The 13,994-nt window shown below is 35.5% G+C and overlaps 1 protein-coding gene across 4 annotated transcripts in view; it reads right to left on the bottom strand.

Moving 5' to 3' along the window:
* Positions 1-13,994, bottom strand: part of ATP13A3 (ATPase 13A3) — a 95,531-nt gene that overhangs the window by 16,997 nt on the left and 64,540 nt on the right. For all 4 annotated transcript variants that reach the window (XM_064580088.1, XM_045903138.3, XM_045903140.3 and 1 more), the window contains 10 exons: positions 13,778-13,902; positions 11,617-11,792; positions 10,534-10,656; positions 10,371-10,450; positions 9,778-9,820; positions 9,581-9,690; positions 9,180-9,276; positions 8,205-8,277; positions 6,581-6,758; positions 4,695-4,882 (listed from right to left, as the gene is read on the bottom strand). In XM_064580088.1, coding sequence (XP_064436158.1) covers positions 4,695-4,882; positions 6,581-6,758; positions 8,205-8,277; positions 9,180-9,276; positions 9,581-9,690; positions 9,778-9,820; positions 10,371-10,450; positions 10,534-10,656; positions 11,617-11,792; positions 13,778-13,902 — 1,193 coding nt within the window. The remainder of the gene's footprint in view (positions 1-4,694; positions 4,883-6,580; positions 6,759-8,204; positions 8,278-9,179; positions 9,277-9,580; positions 9,691-9,777; positions 9,821-10,370; positions 10,451-10,533; positions 10,657-11,616; positions 11,793-13,777; positions 13,903-13,994) is intronic.

Below are 13,994 nucleotides of genomic sequence, written 5' to 3'. Positions count from 1 at the left end.
AGATAGATAGCTACTTTATAAGATAATCAAGCCCATATATAATTCAAATACAGGAGACTAGACTATGTAGAGCAAAATGAGATTATCATTTAAAACATGTATGCTCTAATTACTGTTGACTATAAAAGTACTGAATAACATTTATTCCCAGTATTTGGTATGTTATAATCCTAAATAGAAGCATTCTAATTTGACTATATTTCTATTAAGTGAATCCCACCTTCTCAATGACTTCCTCTGTAAAAATAATTCCACAGAAAATGTTAGCTAAAACCCAGAAACTGAGTTGATTTACTGTTTTAAACATGGGCTAACCCGCATGCTGCAGTAGCTAGGAATGGTAAATTCAATCCAGCAGTACTTTGCATTACTTTCCTAACTCAAAAATAAAACTCCCCGCTTATGGCCATTTTGTTAACTGTGTACATACATGCATACATTTGCACATATACAAGCATACTCTTAGATAATGAGCCTTAAGGTTCAGAAATTTCCCCATTATAATATCCCCCAATTTTTTTCCTTTTTTTTTGGCCTGGATATTTATTTACAAGTTCTTATTTGAGGTCATCTTGAAACTTAAATTTTACTAATACCATGTAAAACCAAAATTTTATGATAAAGCCTTCAGATTGGGTAAAGAAGTTAATATCCTATTTTATGGACTGTAAAAGAGGGATCTCATACTATTTTTAAATGTAGGAGTCAAGTCATTTATAAATATAAACACTGTTAGTATGTCAGTTCAAAACCATAGGCCAATATTTACTGTCCTGTAGAAATAACATTATATTATATATTGTTTTATATATTTAATATACATATTTATTGTTCTAACAACTTAGGCTGGAAGTTATATTAACATTCATGCCAAAGGGGGAAACTTTTATTATGAGTCACTGACCAACAGGATGAAAAATTTGGTACCCATGTTAGATTTTTAAAAACTTTTTCTTCTTAGACTTTTATTTTTTAAAACACACTACTAAACTGTAAACACGAAATATAACATTCTGTTCAATAAATGTAGCAAACAAAGCATTATGTAAGTTAATTCAAATAGTTATTGTGGTCAGTTAAAGAAAAAGTGTTTATTTAGAAAGTGCTAGTTGGAAGTACAGAAACACACAAAAGACAAAATCAGAAAAAGGACAAGAAGAAATGGTCAGAATACAAAAGCCAGAGAATACAAATGCCAGAATACAAATAGAGAGACATGGAGACAGAAAAAGTTATTTCAAAATAGTAATAGCCCATACTGAATGTTTTCCAAATCTTACTGCATTTTTACAGCTATAAGCAAAACAGATTTGCAATCTAGTTCCTGACATGTTGCCAGAAAACATTTTTTTACTCAGGCTCACAGACTTCTTACATCCACCTCAACAGTGTTTGTCAAATTTTCCTGTCTTTCTCCTAGAGCCACTTCCTTTGATCACACCTCCAAAAACCTGCCAAGATTTCCATGTGAAGCAGAAAATAAGTAATTAAACCTCTCCTTTGTTTAGCCAGGGGAGAAAAAGGAGTCTGACAGGGACTGTGCATGGCTGGCAGATGTATATAACCACTGAAATGAAAAGATCAGTAGAGAAACCAAGAATGGGAAAATCAGGTATTCATTTTCGAAAGCTATGGAGTTTCTAGTAGACTGTGCTCTCCACTCCTAGACGGTCCTAGCAATGCTACTTAAGTACAAGCAATACTCTTCACCAGAAGACAGCAATCAAAACAAATTCTGTGTTGGTAGTGACTGGAGATCAGGGGAGAATGTTCCTGAAGTTAAAAATTTATATTCTACCACAAAGCTGTGTGAACATGAACAAGCCCTTAGGAGTCAAGGTATTTTAACTAATAAGATGAGGATATGATGAGGATACCATACAAAAGAGCAGACTTGGTCCTTAAAATGCAAAGTATTTGTAAATTCAAGTTATTATTAAATATGTCCCAGCTTATGGCATCACAGATTTGTTAATGATACCAGATGGTCTTGATGGAATATGGCATCAAAACCAGGCACCAGAAAGGATTTCCTTTATATTCCCCTTAGTATGTGACTCAAAAATAAAACCTTACATAGAATAAATAAACCTACAATACTCGTTCATGATTTTGATATATACTTCTCTTGCTGTTCCTTCCTCAAAAATATGAACTGGGGTCTTCTGACCTATAACCACAAGTTTCAAATCTTTTTATTCCTAACGCCACTTCCTAACTCAGTTTCTTGTCTTTGAAAGGCCACTTTATCCTGTAGGGCCTCTAGGTATCTGTTCCAACCAATTCAGGCATGGCAGGGGAACAGGAAAAAATGCAGAGGCCCTGTAGAGGAGGAGATACTGGCAGTTCAATAGTGGTATCTTCACAGACTGAGAAAGGACTTGGATGTCACAAGCAGGAAGTTATAGGAGGCAAGTAAGAAACTGTAGCAAAAACCGAAGCCAAATCCCAAGAGATCACATCTAGTTAAATGACAGTGTAAGAACTGAGTCCATATCTTCATGGCCCTTGAAATGATAGCATGGTCAAAGGAGAAAATATAACTGGACTAAGCTAAAGCTGAAAGTGGGTCACCGCAGACTGAAATTCAGTTTGACTCAGAATCCAACCAGTAGAAGAGAACAAAAACATTCTGATGAGAATGCCTGAAATGCCTAAGAATGAGATTAATTTTTAAAGACAATAATCTCAAGACAGGTTTAATACATTTCACTGTTTAGATACAGAGAACAGTAACCAGCAAGTCCTAACAAAGAACTGCTGTCAATTCTAAAGGAGAAAATGAAAAGCTAATGTCAGCTCTAGTAAAGCCTTAACCTTTCCCCATTCATTCCCAGCTTTATTTATACTTTATACTGTATATTACTTTATACAGTTAGACTTTATTTCTGTCACTTCTTTTTTTTCTACCACCTTTCTTTATTCATCAGTTACTCCAAGATTAAGGGGCTCCAATGACAGACCAAGAGACAAGATGTGAAAATTAGCAAAATACGTTTGTGTTTAGTGTTCCTATTTTATTTTTCAGAAGGCATGTTTTAAGACAGCATGCACTTCTGTTTATCCACCAACAAACACACACAAGCTGCTTATATGCAGGACAAAGGTTTTGTGGCTATATATTCACTAAAACATAATTTTTTATACTACATTAAAAAAAAAAAATAGTCCAGTGATCAAAAACTGAGTTTATTATTTATTCAAGTCAATTTGAAACTAAATGCAAATATAAAATATCTTAATACAAAATTAAATGGGAATACAAAGCCTTTAATATTTTTTGAAGTTTTCCAAATAATACCAAATATACATTTTAAAAAATAGGCAATTAATAATCTCTTTTTTTAATTGGAGAAGCATGGATAGGGTAGATTTACTGAGATCTCTAAAATTAGTGACATGGCTGTCTTGCTTATTGAACAGTCTGAACCCCAGTTTTCTTATATAAAGAAAGCATTATTCTCTGACAGATGTCAGATGTTTTAGCTACCCTTAGGCATGCTAAATATTTCCTTGAAATTTAAAAATATGGAACTAAAAATAAAACATGTATGTCAACCTTAACTTTAGTTATGAAGTACTCTTAGAAGAAGTGATTGACCTTCTATGGAAGGCTTTTTGGCCCAAAGCATGCTTCCAATATGGCTCTCAGTAATACAGTTTCTACTTGTTAGATAATATCAGGTTTTTGGTTTTCCCCCCCAGCTCCAACATCTGTTTTTTTGGAGGGGGAGGGACAGAGGGAGAGAGAGAATCCTAAGCAGACTCCACGCTCCGCAGAGACTGATGTGGGGCTCGATCCCATGACCCTGAGATCACAACCCACGCTGAAACCAAGAGTCAGAGGCTCAACCAACTGCACCACCCAAGCTCCCCAATATGAGTTTTTTTTTAAAAAAAGAAAAAAGTAAAAACAGATTTCAATATTATTGATACTTGTATAGTCTTACCTGTCCAAAATAGAGAGTAATAAAATGTGACCTACAAACCATGTAGTGTAGAATAAATAAATGTGAAAATGCTTTGTAAACTCAACTACTATTCATTCTAAGATACTGCAAAAATTGAAAGTTCTTTATGAAAATAATTAAGTTACCCCACATATTAATTAGTATATTCTCAATTTTTTAAAAATTAGCAGTTTATATATAGTAACTGACTTTTTCCCCATAAACCCTAATTTTGATCAATCAAGATGCTATCTCCTACTGCCATAGTTAGATGAGTCGACATAGGCACAAGACTCCATGCTACTGACCCTTTCAGCAGGGGATGCAAAGGTGACACAAAGAATTCCAGGTGAATAATGTCTGTACCAGTGTCAAAAATGATGAAAAAGACAGCTGGCACTGTGCAGACCACCCAGAAGCAAAGTATAATACCCACTGTTCCAACTGAAGAACCTCTGTTCCTATTTCTAATTCTAACTCTGTCTGCAATGGGCTGTAAAAATAAAAGCTGGAGCCAGAAGCAATAGGATGTGAAAACCCAGAATGTTTACAACTGGTAGCTTCAATTTCCAACTTTAGAGTGGCAGCTACCATGAGAACAAAGCAAGACTATCAACATCTAAATCACTAGGTTCGTTCTATTTGTGAAGACCTATTTCACTCTGAAAGAAGCTTCAACTCTACTCTTCTTACATTATTTTTAAAGAAAGGAAGCAGGATAAAAATCACAAATGCCAAACTTACAATTCTTGTAGCAAGGCTGCCTGAAGGGTCTTCCTTTTGAAAAGGCAATTGCCACTATGAGGTACTGAAAACTGGAGATAAAAAACACTGTGGTATTTTCATAATTTTGTATATTACGTGTATCAAGATTGGTTTCATTGTACAAATGTGAAGAATTCCAATATAGGCTTCTTGTTGTATTACAAGCACTAGAACACAAAACATTTTTATATTACTAAATACAATACTCATTTCTCAAAAGAAACCAATTTTACCTTAACTGTCTTGAATCACTTTCATTAACAGAAATAAGGTTTTTATAGGAAAAGATCCAACAATATCAAGGTAAAATACATAGAACAGCCAATGGAGTGTTGAGGGTCTCTTCTCCTTAGTCACATTCCAATCAGTTAAAAAAAACTAGAAGAAACTTCATATTTAACAAGCCCCTCTTACTTTTTAAACTTGGGGATGAAAGTAGGGGCACCTGGGTGGCTCAGTCGTTAAGCGTCTGTCTTCGGCTCAGGTCACGATCCCAGGGTCCTGGGATCGAGCCCCGCATCAGGCTCCCTGCTCTGCGGGAAGCCTGCTTCTCCCTCTCCCACTCTCCCTGCTTGTGTTCCCTCTCTCGCTGTCAAATAAACAAAATCTTAAAAAAAAAAAAAAAAAAACTATTATAACACTGTATGTTGACTATACTGGAATTAAAATTTAAAGAAAAGAAACCAAATTTGGGGAGTAATTTTAACATAGTAAATGTTCACAGACCTTAGGTTTGACCTTAGCTCTACCACTTTTTAGCTTAACTGGGGAAATATTAAATTTGAGCCCCCATTTCCTGGCGTGTAAGGGTGGATACCACCTGCACCATCACAGGGTTTCTGTGGGGAATGAGCAAGATGACTCATGTAAATGAGCACTTAGCAAAGCACTTAGCACTGAGATGACCCTCAGTATTCTCTGGCTGTGGTGCTCTCTCAGCTCTACTTCCAGCTGGGCAGGACTGTCAAACATATATCACACCCATTACTAAAACATTAACTACGAAAGCACAGGCAAGTAGTAACAAAATGTTAATCTGCTACAAATGAATTCTGGAAAGCTTCTCCAGAACAATTCCATCTATTCCTTTGCATTTGCAGTGTTTACATGTACATATAGGCAAACATTAATGTTAAATTTCTCAAAGTTTCCTAAAACTTTTGAAGACAACTTTTGCTCCCTTCATCAAGCAAACTATAAATTATATTATATAATAAAAATATAATTCTACAAAATTACCTCAGTGAATAGCTTACATGTTTTTTGCGGTTTGTTGGTGGTTTGTTTTGGTTTTTTTAAAATTTAAGTAGGCTCCACACCCAACGTGGAGCCCACTGTGGGGGCTTGAATTTGCATTGCGACCCTGATATATCAAGACCTAAGCTGAGATCAAGAGTCACTTGCTTAACTGACTGAGCCACCCAGGCACCCCGGCTTACATGTTTAATTAATTAATATTATCATAATTTGTGACTGATAGAACACTCTACCCATAAATAAGAGAAGCACTTAGTGCTTTTTTACAAGTTCTTTTAGGTTTTAAAATGTCATTTCCTAAATTTGGGGTAGAAAATTTAGATGCACAAACATTCTGGGTTTAGAAGAGACTATGGATTAATTTCAACTTTCTCGTTTTACAGATAAAGAAAGCAAGGCTCAGTAGCTAATTAAGAAATTGGTCCAATATCCGGATATCATTACTACCTTGATGCCTGACCATCTTTCCTAAAAATAAAAGGAGTTACCATGATATAAAGTCAAATACAGGCCAAATAATTTTAATTGTTTAATCAAGCTGTCTGCAAACTTTTACATAAATTCTAAAACATTTCACACAGATTTTTAAAATGTATTGACCAACTTACTCTGACTGTGGCTGCCATACTTCATACCAAGGTTGCTGCTTGACCCAAAAAAACCCCAAAGATTGAAATCCAATGCAGATGATGATCTGAGACAAAACGGAGAAGAGAAGGGCCCCAGATATAAGACCTGAAGGTGGTCTTTGTGCCACGAGTTCCTTCCAGGCAGGATTTAAACTCACTATATTGAGGAGAAAAAGAGAAGTTTTTATCTAAATTAGTTGCTATAAAATACATAATCAGATTCCTTTAGGAACTTAAATTCATTTTTGTCTAACAAATCTTTAATACGAAAAATGTCCAAAACCCAAACCAGATGTCATACATATTTAAGTCATCTATAAAAGTAAACAATTTAGGCTTTTTCAAAAGTGCCCCACAAGTACTTTTACATTAGCCTGCTGAATTTCAGAGAAATACTAGTACAAGTAAAAAGAATACTAAACATAAACATATAAACTATAACATTAATTACCATCCTTATATGTTTAAGATGTCTGAATCTTTAATTGAAAAGCTATAGTGAAAATACGTATTTCTCCCTCTTATGAAAACACACACAAAAAAAGAAGACATTAACAAAGGTTGAAAGCTATATAAACAGTAACCCAAAAAGGCTTTGATCACTTATTAAGGTGATATCCACACCAAGTTTCTCTACTATAACATTTCTGCTTTTCTATTTGTAATTAATTTGTAAAAAGATATGTAAAAAACCTGTTCTTCATTAAACTTTCACTTGCTAGTTTTAGTATCCCCTAATGATTGTCTAACTCACTGGTTCTTAACCAACATGATTTTGCCCTGTAGAGAATATCTGGCAATGTCTGGAAATATTTTTGGTTGTCAAAACTGGGGGAGTGTTACTGGCATCTAGCAGGTAGAGACCAGAGATGTTGATAAGCATCCTCTAATGCACAGAAAAGAAGTATCTGGCTTAAAAGGTCAATCAGATCAGAGTCTTTCCATGCTCTATATCCATCAAACCTTCTATATTTATTAGTTTGCACTTTACTCTAAGGAAGAGCTTTCTCTTCTCTCCCTACTGAGTTTTATTTGATTAAACGGGTCATATCCCATTACATTATTATTTATTTTGATACAATCACCAAGACCAAAATAAACCAGTGTCTTCTGTCTCCTCATATGCTCTACCTAGGACACGGTATCACTTCTGCCATATTCCTGCCAAGAATTCACAGCCTGAGTCTAATGAGACTACATCAGACCAGACAAATTCATATAACTGGTTTCTCTTCTTTCATAAATGTCAACATCAAGATGCCCCCCAAAGAGGCTGATGTAATATTCTGGATTTAAAAAGACTAAAGTGGGACGCCTGGGTGGCTCAGTTGGTTAGGCATCTGCCTTCAGCTGAGGTCATGATCCCAGGATCCTGGGATGGAGCCCTACATTGGGCCCTCTGCTCAGTGGGAGAAAAAGATGGAGAAAGAACAGTAAAACAACTAGGGCAAATAAAAACAACTAGTAGTAAAAGAATGCATTTACAGGGAATCTGAAGAAGTATGCACTGTGTTATAATTATTGATATAAATTTGCCAAAGTTTAATGAGTTACATCAGAATTTCATATGCTTTTAAATCAATAATAAAAGTGATTTACTCACTTGTAAATACCACTACCAAAATGATTGCCAGATCAATGAAGAGAAACTGGAAGTCTCCTAGGTTACTTAAGATCTACAGAAGTAATTTTTAAAACATAATTAGTTTTCAGAAACTGTTTTTATATCTTTTCCCCTGGTTGTAGATTTTTCCTCCTTCGTTTTAGTCTCCCCACGCCACTCCCCCCCACCACCAATAATGACAACTTTAAAGTGACATTTGGACCTGCTTAAAAATTAAAATACATTTGCCTTTGATATCAGTGAAATATATATTTGCAAAGATACAACTGATTAATATAAAAGGCATCTCCTAAAAATTCATTCAATAAAAATCTTTTAAGTTTTTTCACAAAAAGAAAACACAAGCTTTTACTCATAATATTCAACACTCTTAGAAATTAGTATCTCAAAGCTTCCTAACACCATCCCTCCTGATCCTTTCTACAAATGGTAGAAAAGGGATGGTTTCATAAAAACTCCCTGGGATGCCACTACTGTTTTGAGAAAATTCTAAAGTGAGATCACTTCAATTATAAACTCTGATGGAGTACCTATGGACATCACTGTTTACACTTTCTCTCCAAATGCATAAAGTCCTACAACCTACTGCTGAAACATCTTTCTCGTTCTGGCCTTTTTCTGTAAATGTACAGCAGAGTTAACTACAAATGTGAAATATGTCACAGCTTGACATTTTGAAGAGTTCTAAGAAAGATGCCCAATTTGCACTTTTATAAAAGCAAAAAAGAGAATACAATCATCTTTTATTCACAAGGCTTTAGCCACAGTTGTCAGCCTTAAAGAAAAATGCTATTCCAGATTAATGAGATTTTCAATCTGCTATATAATAAACTAAAGGAAAATTTATATATGCTAGTTATGTAAGTTCCATAATTAGTGGATGCATACATACTAACTTTTTGGTTTAAATGCCTTAACAAAAGCACCATCTCTATAAGCAATGTCGGTACTTACGGAATATAACAGAGTAACACTGAAGTACTGTATAATGCTGTACAAAGCCATAAATTTAAACACACAGAAAGAAGTCATTAAAGCAGCACGGCCTTCCCTGTGAAAACAAATGTTAGCATGTGAATAAAAGCATTTTGAGCTCCTCTTCCAAATCACAATTATATCTTGAGAGATGAACATCAACATTCAACAGCTACGACAAAGCACTTTTCTACCAAAAGAACTAAACCAAAGCAGAACTGAAAGAAATGAAGAGTAGCAACCTGTTGCTAATGAAGTTAGAGATCGAATATACTAATATATCATTACAACAAATTCATATTAATTTCTATGATAATTTTTTTCTATGTTAATAGAGCACGCCACAAAGAGATAATGGGAACATTTTCAATTTGTGCTACCTGATAAGGTTTGGCACACAGGAAATACTAGGAGTTTTGGAGGTAAAGGGAGATGCCACCGAAGCCTCGAGCTCTGATAATGAAATGCCTCCATGTGCCCTCTTCAAAGCCTAACGGTTTGAAGAAGAAAAGAGGTTAAGTTTTGTAAATGTGACTTAGGCAAAAGAAAGAACTATAAATCACAAAAACATACTTACACCACAATCATTTGCACCATCACCGCACATCCCAACGAAGTAACTGAGAAACAAAAATTACCTTAAGATTTTGATTACTTTTTAAAAACAAACAACATTTAACTTAAGATTTCTCCAATATGTTATTATGAAGAGCTAACAGACTGAGACCTCCCCACTGGAACTAATGAATCTTTTTATCACAAGGACCACAGGCATGTTGCTCTGCAAACAGCACCAGCTTGCAAGTCAAATGACCTAGGTTACTGTCCCATTTCTGTCACAAGCTGGGCAAGTCAGTTTATCATCTGGTATTTCAATTTCCTAATCTTTAGAGCAAAGGTCTTGGGTTTGTACAGTCTTTAGTACAGAAACTATGAAGTCACTTCTACAAGCTGAGTAAATGAACTCTATCTTACAGATATTACCTGGAAGAGGAATTGTGGATATTGTACTTTAGCTAAATAAGTGAGCACATGAGCCTCTTTTAAAAAGACACTTTAGAGTTCTCACCTATCTGATAGGTGACAATTCTATATACATGAAATATTAGTTACCTTTCTGGTTTTGAAAATGAAATTAAAATCCATAAATATAAAAAAACCAATACTTACTCCACATTTTGCAATGCTTCTATTAATTGTGTCTTCTGATCAGGTGCCATACGAGCAAACACAGTGCCATGCAACATCAACTGGAAAAAATATGAATTTCTTTAAAATATTGTTCACAGTATATTTATGTGAACATACACATACATAAGCCCAAGTCACTAACCTTAGGAGCAAGGTCTTGAAAATGTTCTAATATCACTGAAAATGATTTTCCATTCATTGCAAAATGGTAACGAGTCACCTGAAGATCCTCTAAGCTATCATGAACCAGTTTCATTGGAATAGCCTGTGTATGAAACATTCAAAACAGTATTTAAGAAGCCAGAACAAGTAATACAATCCTATTTTAAATATATTTGATCTGGGGCACCTGGGTGGCCTCGTTGGCTAAGCATCTGCCTTCGGCTCAGGTCATAATCCCAGCGTCCTGGGATCAAGCCCTGTATCCAGCTCCCTGCTCAGCAGGAGAGCCTGCTTCTCTCTCTCCCTCTGCCTGCTATTCCCCCTGCTTGTACTACTCTCTCTGTCAAATAAATAAATAAAATATTTTTTTAAAAAAAATAAATATATATATTTGATCTAAAACTAAATGCTTTCATTTGATATTTTACATAAAACAATGAAAGTTTAACATTTATTAAAAGTAAAAGGAATTCAGTTTTAAGGTAATCTACCTATAGTCGTTATTTAAAAAAAAAAAAAAAAAGGCTAAATATCAGCTTCGGTTTGAAATAATGCATGGACTAAATATTATGGACCATCTGCATCCTTTATCATTACTTTCAAAATAGGATAGAGGCACCTGGGTGGCTCAGTCTGTTAAGCGGCCACTCTTGGTCTTGGCTCAGGTCGTGATCTCATGGGTTGTGGGATCAAGCCCTGCGTCAGGATCCTAGTTCAGCAAGGAGTCTGCTTGGGGATTCTCTCCCTCTGCCCCTCCCCCCATTCTCGCACACTCTCTCCCCTCTCTCAAATAAATAAATAAATCTTTTTAAAAAATTAAAATAGGATAAATATCTGGGATTCTCATACTTTAAAATGGTGCTTTTCAGCTTTGGCTAAATATCACAATTTGAGGTACCTGGGTCTTACCTAGTCCTAATGAATCAATCTCTGAGGAGATGACCCAGGCATCTGTTTTCATGTATTTTCTGTTGTGTTGTGTTATTTAATGCACCACCTTTTATTTTTTCAGACTAAATTCAAACAAGCAAGCTTCAAAAGGGGAAACTGTTCTTGACATTACCTCTGAGTCAATTGCTGATGAATTACTGCACTGTGTTAGGGTGTCTGCATAATGCCAGTTTATCTTGGCAACTTTCCCATCCTTCGGAGGTAATGCTTCAGCAATAATAACTTTATCCTGAGGTAGTATCATTCCACAGTCTCTGGCCACAGAAACAGCAGTCAACATATTGTCACCTAATTTTCAAAATATTGAAAATACATTACAAATAAAATGGAAACATAAATGTATTCAACAATGAATACTTATCAAGAGTATCTATTACCCCATGACTGGGCTTGGCAAAATGAAGATAATGTACAGTATTGCTCCTGGATCTTAAAAGTAACAAAAATCAAAACATACTTTTCAAAGGAAGCCTCAAATAATTCAAGCACACATATGCTGAACAGTCAGACCATTCTCAACTGTAATTTTTAAAGCCAGATACATTGTGAATCTCTTTCAGTTATGCACTAGTAATACCCACCCATCGACACCTGGCACAGTGCTACATACACACAGAATAGGTGCTCAAAAAATATTTGTTGAAATAACTCAGGAGTGACTGGTGGTCTGTACAAGAATACCTAATATCATAGGAAAAAAGGAACGGATTACAAAAGCAAAACGACTGGGCGTCTGGGTGGCTCAGTCGTTAAGCGTCTGCCTTCGGCTCAGGTCATGATCCCAGGGTCCTGGGATCGAGTCCCACATGGGGCTCTCTGCTCAGCGGGAAGCCTACTTCTCCCTCTCTCACTCCCCCTGCTTGTGTTCCTGCTCTCGCTATGTCTCTCTCTGTCAAATAAATAAATAAAAAATCTTTAAAAAAAAAAAAAAAGCAAAACGATAAACAAGGTAACAAGAATACAATCTTTACAAGATAGGAAGAGAAGACAGACATCCTCTCAGTCACAAGGAGGAGAGAAATGAAAAGAAGCCCTGTTAAGGGCAGGATCAAGAAAATATAAACAGGGTGCCTGGGTTGGTTAAGCGACTGCCTTCGGCTCAGGTCATGATCCTGGAGTCCCGGGATCAAGTCCCACATCGGGCTCCATACTCAGCAGGGAGTCTGTTTCTCCTTCTGACCCTCCTCCCTCTCATGCTCTCTGTCTCCCATTCTCTCTCTCGCAAATAAATAAAAATCTTTAAAAAAGAAAAAAGAAAATATAAATATATGTGAAAGGCAGGCAAAGGTCTGAGAAGTCCACCGCTGCCAGAACTGAAGGGCAATTGGATTTCTTCCCCCAATTCCCACACACTATTTCCAGCAGTGTCCTCCTGTGACCAGAGAGACCCCGTGGGACACAGGCCACAGTCTGTCATGGCAGGGAAAGAGAGGGAAAAGACAGAGATGGAAAGTGCTTTAAAGAGAAATCATTAGAACCACGGAATTGCTGGGATGCTAATAAATTTCTTTACTTGAGCTACATAGTGGTTAAGTATGCATCTAGATCTCAGACTCTGAAACAAAAAAAAAGTCAATTGCCTTTTCCATATAAGTCTTAGTGAACACAGAAGAGCCATAAAATGATTATCTTAATTCTGATTATTTACTAAGAAAAAAATACTTAGAGCTGTTCACACTGAGGAATGGGAATTATCTAATATCAACAATATAATAACACCAGGAGAATCATCTGGATATAGTCATCAGAAATCAAAAACCAATCAAACAATGGCTATTTTCACTAGTATGCATTCAGGCAATGATAATAAACATACTCTTACACATAAAAGTGTAATTCTAACAAATATCTATTAATCCTTTTCCATGCATCTAGCATAGTTCTAAAAATTGCAGAAGACCCCAAAATGAACAAAACATTCTCTTAACCCTCTAGAATCTTATGCTTTAGTAGAGAAAACAAATCTACAAATAGCTTACACAAAATAACTGCTATAAAAAATATATGATTAAAGAGGGGCAACAAAAAGGAGCAAAATCTAAATTTTTACAGTATGCCCTTCACCGTTTTTCTATAAACAGAATTTGCTAGACCTTAAAAGAGTATTTCAAAGTTATCTTATACCTTTAAAAAACATTTTGAGTTGAAATGGGCCAAGGTAGGAAGGAGCCACTATATGCTTTTACAACTAACTGGTCATTCCACAATATCCTATAACCTGAACTCTTAAGAGTCACATTCAATTTTTCCTGTGTCCTTTTATAAAGTCTAACCTGTGACCATGACAGTGCGAATGTTGGCTTTATGCAAATCTTCAAGTACTGCAGGGGTTTCTTGCTTTAATTTGTTCTGCATTACAATTAATCCCATAAAATCCATGTTGTTTTCAATGACATCTCTGCAGAAAAAGAGATTTTAACACATAATGGTTTAGTCCAGAGAACAGATACGATTCTCTTTATATTAATAAAGCCATTATAAACTGAAACA

Source organism: Mirounga angustirostris, unplaced genomic scaffold (assembly GCF_029215605.1).
Source record: "Mirounga angustirostris isolate CCGP_5_RB_7025 unplaced genomic scaffold, mMirAng1.0.hap1 SCAF_1, whole genome shotgun sequence".
NCBI lineage: Eukaryota > Metazoa > Chordata > Mammalia > Carnivora > Phocidae > Mirounga > Mirounga angustirostris.
Note: the sequence above shows the minus strand (reverse complement) of the source record. Positions and strands in the feature narration are given on the sequence as shown.